The sequence below is a fragment of the Helianthus annuus genome, chromosome 11 (assembly GCF_002127325.2).
Source record: "Helianthus annuus cultivar XRQ/B chromosome 11, HanXRQr2.0-SUNRISE, whole genome shotgun sequence".
Classification (NCBI taxonomy): Eukaryota; Viridiplantae; Streptophyta; class Magnoliopsida; order Asterales; family Asteraceae; genus Helianthus; species Helianthus annuus.
Genome location: NC_035443.2, coordinates 185,120,670 through 185,147,315, shown reverse-complemented (window position 1 = coordinate 185,147,315; position 26,646 = coordinate 185,120,670). Strand labels below are relative to the sequence as shown.

At 36.3% G+C, this 26,646-nt stretch overlaps 1 protein-coding gene across 1 annotated transcript; it reads right to left on the bottom strand.

Annotated features, from left to right (window-relative positions):
- Positions 1–742: 742 nt before the first annotated feature.
- On the bottom strand, positions 743–24,048 carry LOC110888973. The gene is made up of 3 exons (XM_022136465.1): positions 23,315–24,048; positions 5,195–5,286; positions 743–1,257 (listed from the first exon to the last, which is right to left on the bottom strand). The coding sequence occupies exons 1-3, from the start codon at positions 24,046–24,048 to the stop codon at positions 743–745; spliced, it is 1,341 nt and encodes a 446-aa protein (XP_021992157.1).
- Between the last annotated feature and the right edge of the window lie 2,598 nt (positions 24,049–26,646).

Below are 26,646 nucleotides of genomic sequence, written 5' to 3'. Positions count from 1 at the left end.
GGGAGATGTTGTGGAGGCTTGCGCGAAATACAGAAGAGAGATGGCGGATGAGTTTTATGCAGCTCGTTTTTCACCCCCAAAACGAGAGGATACTACCTCTGGCGATACAACGCAATTTCCTTGACGGGTCTTCATAAACAAGGTTTTTAAATGGATTCACGACCTTCTGCAAGGTTTTTAAATGGATTCACGACCTTCTGCAAGGTTTACAAATGGATTCACGACCTTCACAAGGTCGCAGTTTCAGATCCAGACTTTTGCAGACAAATTCAGCTTTTGCAGGAGACCATTTACTTTTGCAGAAAATGGAGAGAAGGTCGCGGATCCAGTTCACAACCTACCTAATTCTGAAATTTTTTTCCAAATGCACCTAATAGCACTCTTTTTTTTTGTAGGTCACTTATTTATGCCAAAAATTCATGTATTTTTATGTTCAACGATTTGTGAATTATTAAAATGTTCATCGCTCTGTGAGTTCTTATTGAGTTCTTGAGTTCAATTAGGTTTGATAACATTGGGGGGCAAAGTTTTGGGAGAAGGGATAAAAATTTAGAGAAACAAAGGATGACTCTTGGGCCGACGTCTTAAAAATTGTATGGAAATTACATTTGTGTACATGTCAAATGCTTTATATAGTATTATAGATAGATATAGATATAGATTATAGATCATAGAAACGTGTGTATGTATTACTATATTCATGACTTCATCGATCATTAATCGGGTGATCGTCTTCATCGCTCTATGAATTCTTATGTTCTTGTGAATTATTACTATGTTCATCGCTCTGCGAGTTCTTATGTTCATCGCCTATTGAGTTCCTGAGAAACGAGAAATAAACATACAAATCTTCGCCTTTGACTTCCTTAAGTTGGAACATAACTATATCACTCGCCTTTAAATGATAATCTTTTAAAATATCTTGACAGTTTGTTAACATAAAGGTTGAGTTGCCTTTATATAACGATACTTTGTGATGATTAGACGAAGAGGCTTCATCTGTTGTGGGGATCAAAACAACATCCAAAACTTCTTCTTTGCAAAGGAGTTTACTTTGCAAATGATACTCTAGACGAGACACTATATTAACACCAACCTCGTTTTTTGGCAAAGCGAGTGTTCCGTAGAAGTCCCAGTCTTCGAGTGTTTTAGATACAGGTTGAGGTTCGTCGAAGTCCCAGTCTTCGAGTGTTTCAGATACAGGTTGAGGTTCGAATGACATTTTCACTAGCTTAAAGAATGGGTTTTTGTCGGGTTCTATTTAAATATAAGTCAGATAATTCAAAATATTTTATGTTTAAAGATGTTGATTACAATATTTATGAGTGTCATATTCCAGTATTATTCTACACGTGAACTCAAATATTACTTATATATATCCGCTGATTATATCTTTAAATGCGGGTTATGATGTATCCTGCTTTTTCTAATCATGTTTTTTTAGTGGCAAAAGTATCCTGCTTTTTCTAATCCACAAGAAGTCACTATATAATCCCAAAAACATCATCAAATCACCATACAATACACATATATTACATCAAATCAAAATATCTAATCATCACCAAATATTTATATAAAACAAATTACCAAAAGTTATAATTACCAAGATTAAATTTCAAACATTAAGTTCCTAGATTAAGCTAAAATACCTAGATTAAGTCATGATAAGTTATCAAAATACACACACACACACATATATATATATATAGGAGAATGATCCGTTAGGAACCACCCTAATTTATTGCGAGAACCAATGTGAGCACAACCAAAAAATACCAAAAAAAAATCTAAAAACCACCCAAAAAATTTTTTTTTTACTATTTGTTTTGGAAAAATCGCTATATTTCGTCAATAATAAAAAAATTCAAAAAAAAATTCGAGTAACAGTTATCCATGCACATATGCATATGTATCATTTCTTTGACAAATTCTGTAATTCATTACAAATATCAGACAATTGCACTTTCATTTACACTACCGTTCATATACACTACTTATTACATTAACAATAATAGAAAGGCACATGTGTATCTATATGTATGAACTTGTTATAACATTAACAACACTAGACACGTGTGCATCTATATATATGAACATGTTATAATGTGTTTTAGTACACCACTTACACCACTTTGAATACACATTCCCTTTCATCTATCATACTATCCATACTACACTACCATTACCTCCTACCATCCGTAATCCAATACCATTGCTTTTTACCATCCATAATACAATATTATTACCAATATTTCACTTTATTATATGTACATCAACACCCTTTATACCATCCAAATAACATATTACATCATAAAGTGACAAATATAATCAAACCTTCAACGACTAGATATAACTAACCAAAACAAATGTATATGAGCTTACTTCATCATTTAAAATCACAAACTTTTTGTACCAAAACACCTTATTTCATGTTGATACATATAGATGCACATGTGCATTTTTAATATTGGTAATATAAAAAAGTAATGTATTACATATGGTAGTGTAAATGAAAGTGTATTTTTTTACTACTCGTAATATATTATGGAATTTGTCTAAGAAATGATATATACACATGTGCATCCATAACTGATACTCGAAAAAAAAAGTTTTTTTTTTTGTAACGAAATATAGCGATTTTTATTAAAAAAAAATTGTGGGTTTTTTGGATTTTTTAGGTATTTTTTTATATTCACATTGGTTCTCGGGGTTCTCACAATAAGGGTGGTTCTCAAATGGACCTTACCCTATATATATATATATATAGAGTGGGGATCCTACGGAAAGTGTGTTTTTCCTAAAAAGTGTAAAAAGTCATAAAACACGATAATTTCAGGCATAAAACACACCTAAAACTCACAAATAATAGAATGAATATTACTAAAACACCATATTCAAACTCTAATAGTCCATAAAAACTTCAAACGCACCATCGTAGAACTATGAATATAAAACACAAAATGCTAAACAACATAAAACACAATAATATTTGTCATTCCATAATCAAAGCCTTAACATCTAAAACACAACACAAAACCCACATACATGATGTTTTAGTAATCTTCATCATATTATTTGTGGGTTTTTGGTGTGTTTTATGGTTGACATTATTGTGTTTTATGACTTTTTACACTTTTTAGGAAATTTAGACTTTCTGGCCAACTCCTAGCATATATATATATATATATATATATATATATATATATATATATATATATATATATATATATATATATATATATATATATATATATATATATATATATATATATATATGTATATATATATATATATATACATATATATATATACATATATATACATATATATATATATATATACATATATATATATATATATATATTGGGTTCTGTAGAAAAAATGTATAAGGTATTGTAGATCATAAAACACTCACGGAAAGTGTGTTTTTCCTAGAAAGTCTGGGAAGCGATCTGGTCCATCCGATTGGTGTGTTTAAGGGTTGAGATTAAATCAATGGCAATCTTGTAATATTTGAGTTTAATTAATTGATTGTTTTAAATGAGTAGGGGCAATTTTGTCAATGGTCGTGTTTTAAATCAATTAGATAACCGCCCAGTTCCTAAATTTAAGCGATTTTCCCTCTCTTTCTCTCCAAACCCATCTTGGAAACCCCAATCCCTACCAAAAATAACTACAATCATGGAAGAAGATAACTTTAGAAACGATGGAGAGCACCGGATCAAATTAAAACACTTCTCCAATCTCCACCATCTCCAAGTTCATCATCACCATTCAAATATTGTTCTTATCATCTTCGTTTTCTTGACGATGTGTTTTAACAGCAAGCAAATTAATACAGTTGTGTTTTAGCGGCAAGCAGATTCATACAGTTGTGGTTTAGCATCCAGATTCATACATATGTGTTTTAACAGCAAGCAGATTCATACAGTTGTGTTTTTGCATTCAGATTCATACAGATGTGTTTTAACAGCAAACAGATTCATACAGTTGTGTTTTAACAGCAAGCAGATTCATACAGATGTGTTTTAGCATTCAGATTCATACAGATGTGTTTTAATAGCAAACAGATTCATACAGTTGTGTTTTAACAGCAAGCAGATTCATACAGATGTGTTTTAACAGCAAGCAGATTCATACTGTTGTGTTTTAGCATTCAGATTCATACAGATGTGTTTTAACAGCAAACAGATTCATACAGTTGTGTTTTAACAGCAAGCAGATTCATACAGATGTGTTTTAACAGCAAGCAGATTCATACTGTTGTGTTTTAGCATTCAGATTCATACAGTTGTGTTTTAGCATCCAGATTCATACAGATGTGTTTTAACAACAAGCAGATTCATACAGTTGTGTTTTAGCATTCAGATTCATACAGTTGTGTTTTAACAGCAAACAGATTCATACAGTTGTGTTTTAACAGCAAGCAGATTCATACACTTATGTTTTAGCATTCAGATTCATACAGTTGTGTTTTAACAGCAATCAGATTCATACAGTTGTGTTTTAGCATTGAGATTCATACAGTTGTGTTTTAATAGCAATCAGATTCATACCCTGTGTTTTATCATCTTTATATTGTGGGATCTATAAAAAATTGACTTTAGCCATGTAAACTGTTAAAACACAGCACCAAGAACATGCTGATAAATTCCAGTAATCTTCTGAACAATGGAATATGCGATGTAATGTGACATGGAATTTTAGTTAATGAACACATTGACTTCCAGATTTTAATTCGAAAATAATAAAAATTCCAAAAATCATGGAATTTTAGTTAATGAAGATACATTCCAAAAATAATATTAAAATGTGAAATTACATGATAGCCCTTCTACTTAAAATCCCTCAATGACACATGTCCAATTCTTATTCCTTCCTAGACTTTCTAGGAAAAATAGACTTTCCACCCAACTCCTACTCTATATATATATATATATTGGGTTCTGTAGAAAAAATGTATAAGGTATTGTAGATCATAAAACACTCAATTTTATGGTGTAATTTTTTTTAATAAATAATCACCTATAAAAAGTTACGGGAGTTTTAAAAAAGATGATGAAATATGCATGTGACTTGCATGATCTTTGGCATGTGAGTGGCATGTGCATTGGCTTTTTGACAATATTACCCTTAGTGTAAGTAAGCACCAACCCACATGTCAACACCAAAAATCGTTCTCACCGATACATACTTTTAGGCGTTTTCTCCAAATCCTGACTACCATTAACGATCTGCAACAATCTGTGCTTCCTCGTTACCATGATTGCTCTTCCCCGTTCCTTGCTTCATAAACCAAGTCAATAGTCAGGTTGTTCAAACACCATAAAAACAAACGGACATGCATCACCAGGTGGCTGATGTGTGTAAAATGCAACATATAAAATACATCAATTGAGGCACAAAACTAACCTTTTTTTAGTACTAATGTTGGAAAAAGTGTGCTCTTGTCTTCCTTTTGTATTTTCAGGATTAAATGAGCGTAAATGAACAAAAGGAGCAAATATGCAGCAAAATCTAACATAATTACAAGAAAAGGGATAAATGTGGCTTGCCCGACCCCTCGACAGCATATTCCCAAGCAAAAACAAGTGAACAGAAGGCTGACCACGGCCACGTGCCCAGCGGACACGGGGGCGTCGCCAGGTGTCTGTAGAAAAGACAAAGCAATAGAAGCTTCTATTCCCGACACGAGGGCGTGCCCAGCTCAACACGGTCGTGGTCAATGCTAAGATTCGCAGAATCCAAGCAAATCTTGATAGTACAGATACGCTTCTGCACACGGGGTCGTGCCCAGCGGACACGGGGGCGTGTGGAGCTAATGCAGACAAATTGCAATTAATGAAGAAAGAGAAAGTGCAAGGACACAGGGCCGTGTTCGGGCTTCTGTGCAGGCTATAAATAGAGGTGCTTGGTTCACTTCAAACGCATTCCTTGGCAAACCACCTCTCTCACACTTCACCCACACTCCACCACCACTACAACCCACATCTACCACCATCATCCATCATCCATCATAGAGTGTGTGTAGTAGTCTCGGGATCCAAGATTGATAGTAAGAGTTCTTGACAATCAAAGGCCATGTTTGCCTAAATCTCCTACATCACTTGGTGAAGACAAGCATTTAGTGTAATACTTTTGATTTTTAATCTTTTCGCACTTTTTATTTGGTTTTGTATTAATGACTTTAATAACTAGTTTCTTATGTTGAATGTGAAACTTCCTTATCATTTGTCCGTGGTGTCTTGGCGTTATTTTACTGTCTATATAAAATAAAAGATTTACACCATTCATATCTCTACGGTCTATATAGAGATATGTTGGCTACCTGGTCAGGGGTTAAGGGAATGGTTTGGTAAGGTTCTTGCCTTGTTCAATGTATAGATCCTTCAAGGACCTGGGTCAAGCTTACTAGGACCTCCACTGGTATTGGATGGCGGGGTTGCGAATAGCTTGATTCCCTCATATGTAAACTACTATTAATACTTTAACCCGGCTACTTGAGATTGTATCCCTGCTGACTCAAACCACTTAGCCGAGGGTAACGTCACCTTCAAAAGAGGGGCCTACCACACTACGCATTAATAACTTAATTAATTATCTTTCAATATTCCAACCCTTTAGGATTGTATCCTTGCTGACTCAAACGACTGGGTTGAGGGTAACGTCACCTTTAAAAGAGGGGCCTACTACTATAACTAAGATAATCTCTTAAAAAGGGCAAAAGTGTGGAAATCATCAAAGGTTACACTAAAGGCGAGTCGGATCCAAGTGATTCATCTTGTCTATCTGTTTTATTTTATTTTTATTTATCAGCATTTTTAGTTTTTATTTTTATGTTTAAAACTTTTTCTAAACTTTTGATTTGATAAGACGTTGAGGATAAACCGGTACTAAAAGCTCTTGTGTCCTTGAACGACCTCGGTATCTTACCAACGTTATACTACGCTCATGATGGGTGCACTTGCCCATATGTGTGTTTAGTGTTAGTAAAATATCGTGTTTTATAAATTTAAAACTTGACTAAAGTGTTAAAAAGGGCTTAAAATATACATAAAAATATATTCACACCAACACACATCAAGTTTTTGGCGTCGTTGCCAGGGACACAAGGATTTTAAGAAAGTTATGAATCGACGGCCTAATCGTTTTTCTTGTTTTTCTGTTTTTTTTAGGATTTTTCTAGAATTTTCAATTTCTGCAGAAGCTTAGCACGGGGCCGTGCCCGCTGAACACATCTCGTGCCCAATCTTTGGTACTGGCAATCCTGTTTTAAGTCAGACAGTAGCTGAACACGGGGCCGTGACCACTAAACACGCCCCGTGCCCAAGCTTCAGATACTGAAAACAGAGCCGTAAGATCCCGACGGCTGGTAATTTCTGACGCAATCATGAGTGATACTGATAATTTTTATTTTCGCTCCTCTTATGGTACGTGGTGTCAAATATGTGGCGGAACTCATGAAGATTTAAAATGTTATTTTTTAAATTACAATCCCCACTATATAGACCCATTGTTTTCCTGTAGCCTTAAGATGGGCGAAAGTAAAAACAATCCCTATCTCTCCCTCTAATGCTCTCAATCATCCCTTCGAGATGAAATGATTCTTGAAGAATGATTTCAAATGGAAGAACTAATTCTCCGATGGATAAAAGAACTTGAGTGGATATAACTAATTCATCTCAAGACAACAATCAATGAGAATTGTTGAGATCGCATTCGGATTATAACAACATCGTTGCTCCCGAAATCACCTCTAACTCTTGCGAGGACTTGAGCGATAGTCGTGCCTGTGTCGATTGTGCCGTGAAGGACTCCCCATCGGTGTCCGCCGATGCATACATAGACCTGAGCAATTCAACATACACCTTCTTTAACGAGAGCCCAGATAAGGGAAATAAAGGTTGGTTTTGCCCACCGGCATTTAGCTTAACAATCACCCTTTCCGATAACCTCTTGCGTTCATGTCCAAAACTAGGGCAACTTAGGTATCTTAGGCACTTCGGTGTTGTTCCGTCTAGTAAAGAACCACCCAATCCGGATAAACTCCTTGAAAATAGACGAAACTTCATAAACACTTCTAGCCACGGGGCCGTGTCCAGGTCAGCACGCCCCCGTGTGCACCAAAAGATTCCCGTCTGACTTTTGGTCAGAATACGGACAAAAAGTGTCAGAATCTTGTCTGTACACGGGGCCGTGTCCAGCGTGCTGTCGTTTTCTATAAATGCAGCAAGATTCCTGCACTCTTGGACCCATTCCAAAGACAAAGATCTGGTGGGATCTTCACATATACCATACTAGGTATATTCTAAAGAAGGTTCTCAACAACCATCTTGTCTTTTCTACTTTTGTCCATTGCCTTCTTCTTCATTTTTCTCCTCAAAACCTTCATTAAAGTTTGAAATCTCTATGTTTTCAAGCTTTATTGTAATATTTGTTAGGTTTTTATTTAAAGAATCTTGTTAAAAAAAAGTTTTACAACACTGTTTTAAGTTATTTTTGCTTAAAATGCTTCAAAAGTCAGAAAATAATTTAAAGCACTAAGATTCCTTGTTTCAAAAATCTGCAGAGAAGTGAACACGGGGCCATGCTCAGTGAGCACGGGGCCGTGTCCAAGGTACTGTTTCATTAAATTGAACTTTTTTTGACTTGTTTTTCGTAGAATGTCAAGCCAGAATAGTGGAACCTCTTCAGCACATTCAAGAAACAGTTGTAGGGAATGAAGGCCTTCCATCGAAGCAACTCTTGTGCGCTATGTGATGGCATTGCGGGAAGCTCTCGATTAAATGACATCCGTAGAAGAAGTCCTAATCGACCGTATTAATTATCTCACGGTGGGGCTAGAAAACAGTTTTCAAGAAATCAACATCTTGCACCATAGGTTGAACTTTCTTGTAACACCTCCCATGGAACCAATCCTTCCCCAAGAGGATTGGAACCTAGCACTTGGAGTCGTTAACCCCACCGGGTGGGATGACATCCCCGCGGAACCTACTTATGAAAATCAACAAAAAGTTCCAGTGGAAGTCACACCCCCTCTAATAGAAGACGCCAATGAGCCCGCCTTTCTTCTCCCTCGGGAGATAGAGGAATGGCTCAACGATGTATGATGGGCCATTCCCGGAGAAGAAGTCTTCAAGCCACATTCAACCGAGAGTTATCTTTCTCGGAAATTTTTCTCTTAAAATAAACTATAGGCTAGGACTTCTTTGTGGTTTTAGATTTCTTGCGTTTACTGACCTACTTATCTAAGATTTAGTTTATGCTTTTATTTTCTAGGATGTTATGTAATTCACTCTTTAATGAAATGATGGTCTTTAATTACTAAATGGTGTTTGGATGATGTTGTATTAGATAAAACACACTCGAGATGATGGAGGTCACTAAGGGAAACTTGAACCCACACCCCATGCACAAAAACAGAGCCACCCGACAATTTTTCTTCATTACAGCAAGTTCAGCACGGGGCCGTGCTCAGCCAACACGCCCCGTGCTCAAGGATCTGCAGAAAATGCCCAGTTCAAGTAACTGGACACGGGGCCGTTTTCACTTAACACGCCCCCGTGCCCATCCTTCTGTTAATTATGATACTTGCAATCTGAACACGGGGCCGTGCCCGGTCACCACGGGCCCGTGTCTAAGTGCCCAGTAACATAAAATTTTGCTTTTAACCCCTTTTTACACATTTAAAAAGTCTAAAAACTTATTTCTGGGACACTTTGAGAACAATGTGTAATTTAAGTGTGGGGGGACGCTAAAATCTTGAATTTTGCAAGTCCTAATAACAAGCCTTACACAAAACTCTATTCGAACCGCTAATCACCCCAAATTTTTTTCAAAAACTCTTCATTTTTTTTTACTTGTCTTGGTTTAATTTGGGAATAAAAAGTTCTAAAAAGGTTATATTTTTACAAATTTACAACCAATAGCGTCGTGATAAAAAGAACCAACATAAGAAAATTATGAAACGGCATGGCAAATCTAGTTAAAATTTGATTATATATACTTGATCACATTAAAAACTCATTCCCAAAAAAAGTGAGTTTTGAGCCTTTATTGAGCATACAAATACACATCTTTAAATTAAATGCTCATTTTTCGTTTCTTCTGTGAATAGCCGCTTGGTTTCTTACGACTCTAGAACTTGCCATGACGATACATTCCCAGTTCTTACCAACTTAAACCCAAGTAAGTAAATGATGGAGGCATTAGGACTAACCCTTTTTCTTTTCAACACCATTATTTTTCATTTTTTACCACCTACCCAAGATCCCCCTAGTTAACCCCTTTAAGCCTAAATCTTTTCGTTTCTAAACCCACAAAACAAACACCCTTTACCCACCAAGACCCTTTTTATTTTTAACCCTTTATTTTAGTAAAAAGCTCGGTTTTCATGTGACATTCCTTATAAAAAAATGAAGTATAGCAATAAACAAACAAGTTCCTCAAAAGAAACTTTGTTTGAAAAGGCTTCGTTCGAATAAAAAGTCACAAAAGCAAAAAGTTTTACGACGACCGACGCTTTTTACACCTTTCGCCCTTTTTACTAACCACTAACCCAAAACCACCTACCTTTAACCCAAGACTAACCCTTCCCCAAGTCCTCTTGATATTTACAAAGGTGTATAGTTAAAAAGGAGGAGGATTGATTGCTTGGCAAGCATATGGTAGAAGTAAGTTCCATGCCGGTCTCGAGTGTCTCACAAATACATCTTTGGCCGAGTGTTAAGTGATCTCCCGTGAGGTATGTGAACTTGCATATAAATGAAATTTTAAAGAGGCATGTTATGCCCAAATAAGTAATTTCTCTTATGAAACATTCTAAATAAATCACAACGAATAGGATTGTAAATAACATAAAAATAAAAGCCTAATAGAGATCTTGGATTCCCGACACTAAAGACAAGCCCAAAAACTTCTCTTCTACCAATCCCATTTGGGAGTGTAAGCCACATTATAAAGAGTTTTGCTTGAGGACAAGCAAAGATTCAAGTGTGAGGGTATTTGATGTGTATAAAATGCAACATATAAAAAACATCAATTGAGGCATAAAACTAACCATTTTTAGTACTAATGTTGGAAAAAGTGTGCTTTTGTCTTCCTTTTGTATTTTCAGGATTAAATGAGCGTAAATGAACAAAAGGAGCAAATATGCAGCAAAATCTAACATAATTACAAGAAAAGGAATAAACGTGGCATGCTCGACCCCTCGACAGCATCTTCCCAAGTAAAAAAAAAGTGAACAGAAGGTTGACCGGCCCCGTGCCCAGCGGACACGGGGGCGTGGCCAGGTGTCTGCAGAAAAGACAAAGCAATAGAAGCTTCTATTCCCGACACAGGGGCGTGCCCAGCTCAACACGGCCGTGGTCAACGCTAAGATTTGCAGAATCCAAGCAAATCTTGATAGTACAGATACGCTTCTGCACACGGGGCCGTGCCCAGCGGACACGGGGGAGTGTGGAGCTAATGCAAAAAAATTGCAATTAATGAAAAAAGAGAAAGTGCATGGACATGGGGTCGTGCCTAATGGACACAGGGCCGTCTCCGGGCTTCTGTGCAGGCTATAAATAGAGGTGCTTGGTTCACTTCAAAGGCATCCCTTGGCAAACCACCTCTCTCACACTTCACCCACACTCCACCACCACTACAACCCACATCCACCACCATCATCCATCATAGAGTGTGTGTAATATTCTCGGGATCCAAGATTGATGGTAAGAGTTCTTGACCATCAAAGGCCATGTTTGCCTAAGTCTCTTACATCACTTGGTGAACACAAGCATTTAGTGTAATACTTTTGATTTTTAATCTTTTCGCACTTTTTATTTGGTTTTGTATTAATGACTTTAATAACTGGTTTCTTATGTTGAAAGTGAAACTTCCTTATCATTTGTCTGTGCTGTCTTGGCATTATTTTACTATCTATATAAAATAAAAGATTTACACCATTCATATATCTACGGTCTATATAGAGATATGTTGGCTACCTGGTCGAGGGTTAAGGGAATGGTTTGGTAAGGTTCTTGCCTTATTCAATGTATAGATCCTGAAAGGACCCGGGTCAAGCTTACTAGGACCTCCTTCAATACCCACTAATATGGGATGGCGGGGTGCAAATAGCTTGATCCCCTAATATGTAAACTTCTATTAATACTTTAACCCTGCTACATGGGATTGTATCCCTGCTGACTCAGACCAATTAGCCGATGGTAACGTCACATTTAAAAGAGGGGCCTACCACATTACGCATTAATAACTTAATTAATTATCTTTCAATATTCCGACCCTTTAGGATTGTATCCTTGATGACTCAAACTACTGGGTTGAGGGTAACGTCACCTTCAAAAGAGGGACCTACTACTATAACTAAGATAATCTCTTAAAAAGTGCAAGTCACCTTCAAAAGAGGGACCTACTTCTATAACTAAGATAATCTCTTAAAAAGTGCAAAAGTGCGGAAATCATCAAAGGTTACACTAAAGGCGAGGCGGATCCAAGTGATTCATCTTGCTATCTGTTTTATTTTATTTTCATTTTTCAGCATTGTTAGTTTTTATTTTCATGTTTAAAACTTTTTCTAAACTTTTGATTTGATTAGACATTGAGGATAAACTGGTACTAAAAGCTCTTGTGTCCTTGGACGACCTCGGTATCTTACCAACGCTATACTACGCTCACGATGGGTGCACTTGCCCATATGTGTGTTTAGTGTTAGTAAAATATAGTGTTTTGTAAATTTAAAACTTGACTGAAGTGTTAAAAAGGGCTTAAAATATACATAAAAATATATTCACACCAACACACATGAGTGGCCTTAATGACTGATTACCCTAAACCCAGCTACATATTAGACAGACATGTATCAGATACATATTAAAGATAAACTAAGCAAATGAACTGATTGAACGAGTAAAACGTAAAATACCAAAAACATTTCATGATACAACAAAACAATGTAGGTTCATTGGCATTTTGGTGGGTTTCAACGATTTCTGTTGATGCATTTTTGTATGTCGCTAGCTAGCGACGTTCGTTCGCATCCGACGTCAAATGATGCTCCTTCGTCGGTTCGAATGGACGTACAAGTTTCAAGTGATACAAGATTCAAGTGAATGATAGGTGACACAATATCCATGGTCAATTGCCTGAAGATATTATACAATAACATGCAACAACTATACCATATTTTAATATGCAATGCATTCACTGTCATTTGAGTAGAAGTCAACATGCACCTTCGTTTACTGTTAGGTAGTTCCAAACGACAGTCGATCATCACTGTCGTTTGTAAAGAATCAATGTGACCTTCCTTTAGGTGTAAGTCCAAACGACAGTGACACTGTCGTTTGGCATATTCACTGTCGTTTGTCATGTATATTGTGTCTGTATAAATAGGTTCACTGTCACTTGGATTTTTAAAAGCTTGAATGAGCTAGAGAGAGCTCATATGTGTATAACTTGTAACGAAACTCTGCTCGATTCAATACATGAACCGTTAAACATTAATATCTCCGTTTATGTAGTCTCTAGCTCAGTTGTGGTGTAACATGATTTCGCACTCGTTACACCATCCGAAACAAGAAATCACCGAGTTCGAGATCCGATTTCCGGACCTAAAATTTCCAAACATTGAACGACAGGAAGGGAAGGGTTTGGCATACATGATGAGAATGGTTTCAGAACACTGATGTTACTGGATTGTGGTGCGTGTTCATGCGCTGGTGGTGCGTGGTGACCGGGAAGAGACAAGTGGTGCATGGTGGCGGGAAGATATGGTGGCCGATGGTGTTTTGGGAGGTAAGTGGATTGGGAAATGTTAGGTGTGTAAAGTTATGTGGGTTTGGAAATGTGTGGGGCTTTATTTATACCGTGGGGTATGGTGGGGCGGGGGTTTAGGGCATGGGTTGACACGTGGATATGGGGTACTCAATACACAAACCCAAGTTTCATAGGGGTATGGTGGGCGTGGCTGGGCTGGCGTGGTCAAGCCACATCATTTTTTTTAAATTAAAAATGTTCCGCTATGCCCTAGCCAACAAGCCAATAAGAGCCGGCCACATAGGATCGCTAGCATGCCCCACGCCCGGCCTTAAACTCCCGCCCACCTGGAGTGGTGATTTTGGCGTTTCTCTCCAACCCACGCCCAAACCCCCGCCTCATACCCTATAGCCTTAAGAAAATGGGGTTTGGTAAGGGTGAATTGACTATAATACCCATGTGAGTCTTACAAACATCACGGTCAAACTAATGCATGGACGGAGTGGTGTAAACTAATGCGAAGTGCAAACGTGAGTGACTTAAGTGTCCAATGTTTTTTTAGGGGCATGTAAACTTATATCAGTCAGGGGCGGACTTACGCTGAATAGTACGGGTTCTCAGGAACCCATTCGGTTTCGAATAATTAGTAGAATTATATATAAATATAAAGTGAACCCATAAATAAAAATTTGAAGGAACCCATAACAAAGAACCTCAGGCAGTTCAGTGGTTTCTTGTGCTGTTTCTAAACTTAATGTCTTGATTTCGAGTCCTGTCCCTATCGATTTTTATGGAACTTTTATTTAATGTTAAACCTAAATTATGAAATTGCCCTTAGGGTTTCTTACTCAAAGCTCAAAAGAACCCGCCTACCAGCATCACACCACTAGATTTAGGAATCTCACACACTCCTCATTAAATTTACCGTTTGAACATCCTTCCGAACTCATATTCCGGCGACAACTTATTGATTTTTAAGCTAATAAGTTCCATTTTTTCAGGTAGGTAATAATTGAAAAGAATTGTATAAATTAATTCACCTCTAATGACCAAAGGTTGAGTGTTTCTTTGTTCATGTTTAATCTCTTTGATCTCTATTATGTTTGGTTTTTTTTGTATACTTCACCTCTAATTGGTTGAGTTCCTCTTTGTTTAATTCAATCCTTTCATTAATAGGTTATATCGATTTTTAAGCTCCATTTTTTAGATCTGGCATGACGATACTCCCCCCTCCGGCATCCCCATTCGTGAATTAGACCTGAGTATCCGACGTCACTCAGATTTGAGATAAACTTAATATATATTAACATTTGATTGTGAGAAATTTGACCCGACCCGATCCAAAAATTTTAACGATTGGTTGTGAAAGTTTTGACGACTGAAAAAAGTGAACCCATAAAAAAATATTCTGGATCCGCCACTGATATCAGTGTCAAGCCACAAGAGGGAGGTAGTGTCAAACCACAAGAGGGGAGTGGGTAAACTGACGTTTATTCTTAACAAGATCATAAATAATTAGTTAGTAGTTACACTTTATCCTATTATATAATACTAGCAACCCTCGGGATTATAACTTTTTGTACCTTAATACGTTAAAAAAATACACTATAAAAATGGGTATTTTATTCTCTTAAATTTGAGTATAGGATTTCCATATTTTTATTAAAAATAATTGAAATCTTACGTGATTAACAATGTCTAACGGTGAGCAACAACTAAATCGCTAATCGAAACCGAATCGAAAACTGACGAAACCGAAACGAAATAAACCAAAAACTGAATTAATTGAAAATCGATTAACCAAAACTCGAATTAATCAAATCCAGTTATCCTTTTTTATACCCTTGTTTAACCAAAATTAACTAAACTGAACCGAACCATTCATATGTTCATATATTTCTAGTGTTTATACCTGCAGTTCATGTATTTCATATTTTATACTTTCATTTTATGAAATTTTTCTTCCTTTTCATATATTTGTACATCTTTTATACCTTAATATCATGTATTTCTACGCAAAAGTTTTAGGTCAAGTTTGGTTTTGACTATTAATTGATATTAAACGATCCAAGCCAAAAACCGTCAATCTAACATAATAAACCACACTGATTAACCGAATAACGATAATAGACTAACCGATGACTTCGGTTTCGATTGAGGGTAATAACTGAACCAACCGAACAATGTACACCTTGACAGTACTTGTGTTTCTCGCTGCATCGTGCAACACCTTTCTAGCATTTTACTATTGTTGAATTGGAATGTGGAGGATTGAGTTATTGGTGAAGATCAGTTAATATTAAATAAATTGGGTCGGTGTTTAAGAATGGTTTAAATGTAATATGGGTTGGGCAGGACAAAACCAACAATGATAAACATTTCTCTTTTGGTGGTCGTTGGGCTAAGAAAACGGGCTTAGTTATGGGCCGTTTTGTTGCTGGGTTAGGCTAAGAAAATGGGTTTAGTTATGGGCCGTTTTGTTGCTGGGTTAGGTTGTGTTTGATGCAGTATTAATAATGTAGTATTACTTATGCTACATTATATTATATTATATTTATATTTATATTTATATTTATATTTATATTTATATTTATTAATATAAAGTTTTTATGAATAGTGTTTTAAGAATTTTTAAATATTAATTGTTTTTTTATTTTAATTATTATATTGATGTATTACAAGTTATATATATTAATATAAAGTTTTCATGAATAGTGTTTTAAGAATTTTTAAATATTAATTGTTTTTTTTATTTTAATTATTTTATTGATGTATTACAAGTACCCATGAAGTGATCGAACTTTTAGAGTAATTGTTTTGTTGTTTTAATTTATCTAATGATATTAATTTGTTATGTGATTTGATTTTTGTTTTTAATAACCTCTGTTCTATATAATTTCAAGTGCCCAGTGATTGTATTTTTTGAGTAATTGTTTTGTTGTTTTAATTCTATTTAATTTGTTACGCAATTTGATTTTTGATTCTATTAAAACCTGCGTTCTATATTTTATTTATTTTTTCAGCATTGTGATATAAATTTATTGAGAATAGGTATTGTGATGCTATCATACCAAATCGAACCGAGACTGATTGGGTTTTTTCCACCTTTGCGATATAAATTTTATTAAGAACTTATATGATGTCGCTATCATACTAAATTGAACCGAAACCAACCGAACAACATAAGTACCAGTACGAGTATTTATTTATATTGTTTTTTTTATTTCGATAAGATGACACGGTTTCGCTACCATATCGTATGAAACATCGGTACTTGTACCTGTATTATTTTTGTGGTTTATTGTTTGATAACTGATTCCATGCTGCTACCGTAGTGAACCGAAACCGACTGAACATCGATATTGGTATTTATTTTTATTGTTTGTTCTTTCGATAAACTAACACAGACTCCGGAGTATCGCTACCATACCTTACCAAACAACATTTGCATTGGTACATGTATAATTTAATACAGCTATGTCTACGATAATAAACGGATATCGGTACAAGTACCGTGACGATTTGAACCGATCCTATCGTTCGAACAACATCGGTTCCGATACTGGTGTTCGTATTTATCTTTTCGATCGGTATAAAACACGTCTTATTTTCTATACCAAGTCCATGTATCGAACTAGTACTGTAATGAACCGAACCGATATCAACTGAATGCCCACGAGAACGTACCGCGGCAACGCGGGGGGAAATAACCTAGTTACTAGTATTATTTTGGGCGCGATAATAAATATTAGATTAATGAAAATATTAAATGAAATAAATAATAAACAAAAAATGTTAAAGAAAAAATCATTGTTGTAATATAGGTTCGTACTGTGTTTGTTGTTCATTTAGGTATATTTTTAGTGGCTCAACCCAGGTCATGCATCTTATAAGGGGAGAGGGGTGGTTCACTACTCACTAGGGATAGAATTTATCATTCACAAGCACCAATCAAGTTTCGCCATGACATCGACCATTTTTCCATCACTCACAACCATTTTTAAGTGGGGGTGGTCATCACTCATCACCACACCCAACAATTTCCTCCCAACCAACAAATCCACTCACAAAACCACAAACAAGTTCAATATACAACGCGTGATAGTGGTCACGCGTTGTCAAGTTAACGCGTGATGGTGGTGACCGGCGGCCGTGTATAACGCGTTAAAACAAGTTCCCGTGATAGATTAACGTACGAGCCCGGGTGCTCTAATGCATTGAAGTTATTAATCTTTAGTGTTATTTGTGCAGGACTTGATGGGCTCTTTATGTGTCGATGTTAACACCATGTTGACAGGTTGACTCTATTTTTGTTATAGCAACTTTTATTATAATGTTTATAGCCTTTTCTTTTTTTACGATTTTGTTGTCTACATTTTTTTATTGTTTTAAAGTTTGAATTATGTTCTCGTCCCGTATTGTCGACTTCGCTATAACGCGCGGGTTCCCAACTAGTGTAACTAAAACTAATGACATTTTTATACTAATGACATTTTCATATGAATTTCATATTTAAGAAAAAAATGTGAGTTTCTTAAGGAAAACAAAAGGAATCATAAGTTTTCACATTATATATAAGTATGTGACACGCGACAACTTCAATTCAAAAGTTTAATGAATCATCTAAATGGGCTACTGGCAAAATTCACCACATCGGGATACACTCGCCTCCGAACCGGGGAAAACCCTCACCTAGGGCCGAAGCCCGTGAACACTCGCCCGAAGGCACGACAGTGCGTGAGGGGTAAAACCCACTCAGTTCAATGATCGAACTAGCGATCTCCACCTTTTCACCTAGTCTCTCATCATCATCAGGTGCTGCAGAAAATAATGGGGATGCCAGGAATTGAACTTGGATATCTTAGAACACCAAGCAAAAAATCTTGCTTACCACTCCACCACCACCTCATTGGCCAAAAGTTGTGATTTTACCACCTTTTGTTCTAATTATTCTCTACCAACAAATGTTGAACACGTTGATTGAAAAAAAATCTATGGCTTTGAGCATTTTACATTTTGAGAACTTTTGCATCCAAAGAATTAGTATTGATCACCAATGACTTATCAACTATACTAAAAACGACATAGATAACTATATATAAATTCTCACCAAATTTGGTATTAATCACCAATAACTTATCTCTAATTAAGGTAAAGATCATGTGGAGGTAATCCCTAGATAGACAAGTGTATGTGTAGATTGTGAGCTTTTTTCCTCTCTTCCTAAGCGTTCTTGACATGTGGATATACAATTACAAATATTTACCATCACTTAAGAATGTAATGCATCTATGTTTTTAAGTTTGCAAGATGTGAGTCAATGTGTCAAAATAAAGGTTGTATGAATAAAATCATTTGAGAGACAGCAAAATAATTGTTATTATCATTAAGGTCGATCACGTTGTCAGACAACACATGAATTTGTAAACCTATGCATTAATTTTTTATAAAGATTTTCAAGAATGAGTATTTTAACCTCATTGTTTTTCTTCGACATATTCATATTTGCGTTTGTTGCAGAATCTAGTTCGAGGCTATCACTTTAGCTAGACTAGAAATATTGTTCAGAGTGTGGGCAGCCGATTCATGGTAGAGCCTTGAAATTGATCACTAGACAGTTAATACATGGTATGACCATAGTATCAACCGCAATCTTCCTTATGCAGTTTCCTTGGTTGAACTAGGATAGAAGTAGAACATTGGCTAAAGATCCACTAGATTTGACAAGGACCATAATTAGATTTAAGCTTGGTATCTATAGTACCTTCATTGTCTACATCTTCTACTTATATTTCCATCAACCTAATTCCATCCCACTAGTGAAGATCTAAACCCTTATAAGTCTTATGAGCATCTTGAAATAGTTCCTCCCACTTGTACTAAACCAACCTCACATGCTTCTCCTTCCCCGATAAATAAGCTCACCATTCATGTATCTTAACCATCTACCGACGCCGACCCTAACCATGCTCATTGCTCTTCTTCTCGAATTCCAACCTCAACGTCTCACTAATCAACCCATGTCCTTTCTCCTCATACTCCAAATTCTTAGAATAATATAGTGGGAAATTTGTTAGCTTCTCCGGACCCACCCCGTCGGTACTACCCTCGAACTTTATACCATTACACTAGCATTGAAATATCCCCTATGACGAAAAGTTATCGGCATTGATGGCGGAACTAGACCTTCAACTCAGGGGTATCCCAAAATTTTTTAGGGGTGTCCTCGTACTTGTTCAGGGGTGTCATGTGTATAAAATCGGAAAAAAAAAAATTTTACACTACTGGTAAAAACTTGAATATAATGCTCTTTTACAAAATGGTCCTAGGAAACTTATCCCAAAATCCACAAACATTACAACCACACGAGTTATTAACCAATGGATATAATTAAACAAACCCATGTGATGATGTGAGTTAAAAAAGTTTGCTAGTAATATATTTTGAAGAAACTTTGGGTTGCTATATTCTTACCATCATGTTATATCTTCAATTGTTATCACTCGAAGTTCGAACACTTTGTAACTTCATGGTATAATTGTCTCATTATTTTTCTGATTATATAAGTGTTCAAAATTAACCTTAAAATTTGTCCTTTTGTCCTAGTGTACATGCACCGTCAATATCCCACATATGAAGGCCAACTCTTCTGGTACTATTTTATATATCGTGGCAGATTTTTGTGAAGAAAGTTAATTTAGTACCAACCAATTCACTATTCCATTGGACAAGCATGTCACACTATCTAATCATACCATACCAAATATTCGAATTTCTCTAAGCAATGGGGCCTCAAACATCAATCATACTTTTATCATTGGTCTTAACTATTTCCACTCCCTTCTTACCAGGAAAACCCATGTCTGAAATTAGGGTTCTACATTTTTTTTCATTCTCCCACAACTTGGTTTAGGGTTTTCAATGTTTTAATTAAGAAAAAGATAGAAGTTGTATGGGTTTTTCGAACTTACATATAGAATTTTTACCCACAATGTGGATTCAACTCCACTTTACATAAAAAGAGAATTCAAGAATGATCGTACTTACAATCACAATGAGATAATAATAATAATAATAATTACTACCCACTTGACACCAAATAAGTAGGCGATTATATAAGGCTATGCGGTATGGTGATGGTCCTTCCTTGGAGGATGGTTCGCCACATAGGCGCCACGTAGATTGGGTGTGAGGATGTGGCAAAGAGGATTGAGGTATGGAAATGGAGGATGGACCTAATATATATGTATATGTTGTATGTATATATGTGTTTGGGAGGAGGGTTTGTCCTCTAATGGGACGGCTTGAACGTCCCATACCCGACGTTCAGGACACCGTCTGGGGGGGGGGGGGAGGGAATGGGGGGCGCTGGAGCAAGACGTGAGGGGGACGAACCCCATACCATGCACCCTAAGGCTTCCATTATTCTCACATCCCTAGATCTTATTTGCACATTCCTTTTCACTATCTCTCTCTCTCTCTCTCTCTCTCTATATATATATATATATATATATATATATATATATATATATATATGTAAGATAAAGGGAAAGGATGTGTGAATATTAACTCACTTATATAAATACTGCCCGAATTTTAGAATTAGCACATTTCTTGGGTCAAAACGCTTTTTTTCTCCCGTTATCATTGTTTTAAGGTGACACTGTCAGAAAACTCTAGGGATCCCACCAATACCCTACTAGTCGATAAGATGAGATAAAACAAAATTTGCGCAAGGTAATTGGCTTTCAAGAAGTGAAAGGCGAAAATCATTATCATTTTTCACTAAATTACAAGTGTGTTTGTCCTCAAAACAAAGAACAATGGAGTTTCAATAAGCGAATATTGGAGCAACAAGGAATATTCCCAAGTAAATGCATGTTATTACAGATATTTTGGAAGAATCTTCAACCAAATTTTATGGGTCAAATATATAGCATATGAACAAGGACCAATATACCAAAGTATGAGAGCCACATGAAAATAGTCGATGCACATTATAGAGTGACCTTTAACGTACCACACGAGTGACTATTGATCAAAAAGTCTTGTGGTAATCGGATGGTTCACATAGCCCAGAACGTGTGCGGATTGAAACTAGACAAGAATATCAATAATTGCAATATGGAAATAATGCATTGTTGAGTGGAAACTTGGAGGATCGATCAATTGGGTATAGATAGCGAAGTATGCGGCTGTAACCAAAGTGTGCATCAGTACTCTAATGATATTAACATCTCGGATTGACATACAACATAACCTCCGACACAAAATTCATGATCTTTGATCTTCCAACAAAAGTTGTTATCAGAATGTAGGCATTGTCAGTGTATATATAGTGGGCACTTTATAATCATTGATCATATATATATATATATCAGATATCATGGTCATGTTATATCATGTAGATAGTTATGGGGTCAAGTGTCTGAAACTTGCATATCCATCATGTATATGTCTTCCACTTATACCATAGATAATATTTTGTTATAAAATCGTAGAAAGTAGTAAATCGAACTGAAAGAAAAAGAGAGTCAATCTAACTCGATATGAAGATGCTGATCGAACCAAGTGAAGTTTATAAAATGAAAGGTGTATTTAACCTAATTAAGTTAGTGTGTGCTGTCGATCAACAAATTTGTCACTCTGTGATGTCGATCAACAAGAGCAGGTGTCGTGAACATTATTGATGTCGATCGCGTTAATGCAGATAGGTGCGATGAAACAAGGTTCGTCGTGATTGGAACAACATAAACCATCTATGAACAACCAGGGGCGGCTCTAATGGTGTGCGGGGAGGACTTCCGCACAAGGCCCGTGATTTCGAGGGGCACGAGATTTAAAAAAAAAAAATATCGAATATACCAACAACAACCAACAACCATACCCAGTAAATCCCACAAATAGCAAAGCTACTTATAGGGTCTGGGGAGGGTGAGATGTAGACAGACCTTGCCTCTATCCCTAGGGATAGAGAGGCTGCTTCCAGAAGAGACCCTCGGCTCCAAGACGAACAACATACCAACACATCAAGTCAAAGAATATAGACAAATAGAATATAGAAAAAAACAGTCACCTATACCAAGAAAGTGATCAGAGTGACACAGTATAATGTAAATCATGTATAATAGCATACAACCTCATTCCGGCATAAACACAAGAAGTCAATCGCTGGTAAAGTCAGTTAAAGAATAAGAAAACCTACGTCCCTAAAATGCCCCTAAGACCTTACTGCAATATTCTCTAGAAGTCCTTAACTCTAATCCTACGCCTCCACGAAGTCCTATCTTGGACCATGTCCTTGGAAAGATGCAACTCTAGTAAATCATGCCTAATCTGCTCTTCCCATGTCAGTTTGGGCCTCCCTCTTCCTCTCCTCCCCTCCACAGTAAGAGTTTCCACCACTCTAACTGGTGCCGTCATTTGCCTCCGCTTCACATGCCCAAACCATCTCAATCTCCCCTCCTTAATCTTATCCGATATACTAGCCACTCCTAATCTTTCCCTAAAAACCTCATTTCTTATTCGATCCAACCTCGTGTGTCCACACATCCACCTCAGCATCCTCATCTCTGCTACCTCCATCTTGCGCGCTTGTGTCTTCTTGATAGCCCAACAGTCTGTTCCATATAGCATAGCTGGTCTAACTGCTACCCTGTAAAACTTCCCCTTTAGTTTAGTTGGGAATCTCCTATCGCACAATACTCCACTTGCTGCCCTCCATCTACACCAGCCAGCCTGTATGCGATGGGTTACATCACTATCTATGTCACCATCCCTTTGTACAAACGACCCTAAATACTTAAATTTAGTTGCCTGTGGGACCAATTGATCCTCAATGGTGATTTGGGTGTCATCGTCATCGGCTACACCACTGAAATCACAGTGTAGATACTCAGTCTTAGATCGACTAATCCTTAGGCCCTTGCCCTCTAGAGCGACTCGCCACTCCTCTACCCTCGCGTTCAGGCACTGTTTAGTTTCTGCACTCAACACAATATCGTCCGCAAAAAGCATGCACCACGGGACTGGCTCCTGGATCAAGTTGGACAACTCATCTAAGACCACCGCAAAGAGAAAAGGGCTCAACGCAGATCCTTGATGGAGTCCTACGTCCACAGGAAAGGAGTTTGTATCCCCCACAGGCGTGCGGACACTAGTTTCCGTTCTATCGTATGTATCCTTAATTATGTCAATATACTTCCCAGGTAGCCCTCGACCCTCCAAACTATCCCAAATCAGTTGCCGTGGGACAGTGTCATATGCCTTTTCAAGGTCGATGAACACCATATGCAAATCTTGCTTCTTCGCTCTATATGTTATTTAAAAAAAATTGTACACATATAAATCCAATCTAGAGGCCCATTATCAAATATCTTTTTATGTTTTATAATTTACCCAACTTAACATTAGGTTTATTTGGCCCAACCCAATACTAATATGATTGTAAAAAATAATTTTCGTTAAAGCATATAGGCACATTTTTCGAGCTCGAATAAGACACATGAATTCTCAGAGACGTCACTATCAACAACAATAATATGGTGGAATTTCTTACACTAAGATACCAGAAAATAAAAATATCAACTTCCGGATTGCTAGAATATTAAAACCTTATAAATAACCAACAAGTTTATGCATATAGTAGTTGTAAAATTGGCTTTGGGAGTTTTTCAAAAAAAAATGGATTTTTTATTTCTAACCCTAAAGTTTCAAGCTTTGGCAAGTTAAGTTTAAAGTTTAATCTTTGTTTCCCTTTTAACCCTAAAGTTTTAATCTTTGACAATTTAAGTTTAAAGTTTTAATCTTTGTTAATTTAACCCCTTTGATTAATTTGATTTTTCACTTCTAATTCAAAAGTTTTCATCTTATACAATTTAACCCCTTTCATTAACTTGATTTTTCATTTCTAATTCAAAAGTTTCCATCTTTTGCGATTTAACCACTTTGATTTTTTTTACTTATGTGTTGTAATCTTGGCTTTGATTTTTTTACAAATCTATCCTCACAACTTTTTTTACTTTCAACTTTGGTCCTTTATAATTTTCATTTTCTACAAATTTTTCGCTTTATGCTTTGGTTTTTACGTTTCGTTCTAAATTTTGCGAGTTAACACGACGCAACGTGCGTGTGTGGGTGAACGTTTTTACATCGTCTATTTTTTCCCGTTTGACAGGTTCAACATAACGTGTGCGTCCTAAATCGACTTAGTTATAACTAAAGAATCCCCGCCGCATTGCGGCGGGTCGTAATTCTAGTTTTGTTTTATTTAATTCAGTATGTCATGTATAATACAACTTTTTATTGCATTCAAGCCTTGAAGATACTAATCTAACAAGTCAGAAGACGCTAGGATTTGGATTCTAACACCAGAATCGTACTCAATCAACAACTCCAACAACTAAATTTTAAAATAGTATATATTTTTATTGCATTCACGCCTTGAAGATAGTAATCTCTCTCCAATCTCCATCGGCCTTTTTCAAGAACTCCACATACGTGATGAGGAGCTGATCGAGTTGAACTTGATCAAAACTGCACTCTAGGGGCAAAAGAGTCTTTTTTTTGTTTGGTTTATATAGGTTTTAGAGTTAATTGCCATTTTAGTCCCTGTGGTTTGGGCCATTTTGTCAGTTTAATCCAAAGGTTTCATTTTTAACATCTGGATCCAAAAAGGTTTTATCGTTGCCATTTTGGTCCAACTGACTTAACTCCATCCATATCTGTTAAGTCTGCCAAAGGCATTTTTGTAATTTCATTTAAAAGAAAAAGCAATAAAGAAAAAATGGTTAATAAAAAGAAAAATGAAATGACAAAAATGCCCTTGGCAGACTTAACAGATATGGATGGAGTTAAGTCAGTTGGACCAAAATGGCAATGATGAAACCTTTTTGGATCCAGATGTTAAAAATGAAACATTTGGACTAAACTGGGAAAACAGCCCAAACCACAGGGACTAAAATGGAAATTAACTCTAGGTTTTATTTGGGTTTGTTTTTTAATTGTTAATGTTTATAATTATAGGTTAATTTGGGTTATCTATTTGTTAGGATTAGAGTCATAATAAGTTTGGGTTTATGAGTATCATTTATAGGGTCGCGGGGTTTTTATTTATTTATTTATTTTTTTTTTGAATGACGAATGTTACAATAACTCTACTATATTACACCAAATTAATCATAATCTACCCTCATGTCAGGAATTGAACTATAGTCTTCTCTTCTAGTGACAAGAGCCTCTACCACCCAACCAAAGTTGGAATCACAGGTTTTTTTTATTTGTAATGTAACTTTTGGTTAATTCAATTCAATAAAAGGTGTTAATATATTTGATCAGAAGCTGTTTTTTCTTTTTGTTTCATCTTGTTCATCGATTTGATCCATACCAATAATTGGTACAATAGCAAGGTCTTGAAGGTCTGATCAACAACATAAGAGTTTAGTGATCGAATAACAAAAGATGAGGTTTATGGGGATCAGTTTCCGCAACTTCTTTGTTGAAAAGAAGACAGCTAGCGACGCGTATCTTTCGGCATGTAACAAACCAATGTATTTGGTTGTAGATGAAAAGAGATCAACATGGGTTAATGGGTCATTTCGGAACCAAGGAGACAGTGTGGCGGTGGCTCGTCGCGTTGGTGGTCGATAGGATGAGGCAGATTGAACAGAGAAGTTTTGGTTAGAATATGATCAAGGTTAGTTTTTCTTTTGTTTGTTCACAAGTGAGAAAGATGGTTGAATCACACACAAAGTTGGTGTATGTACTAGTTCGAGAGGTGGGCTCGATAAACTACTAGAGTCTTGTTTTATCGGCTACGAATTATCTAGTATGGATGGTAAGGGTTAGGATGATCATGGATGCAAACGGGTTTCTGGAAACTCTTGGACT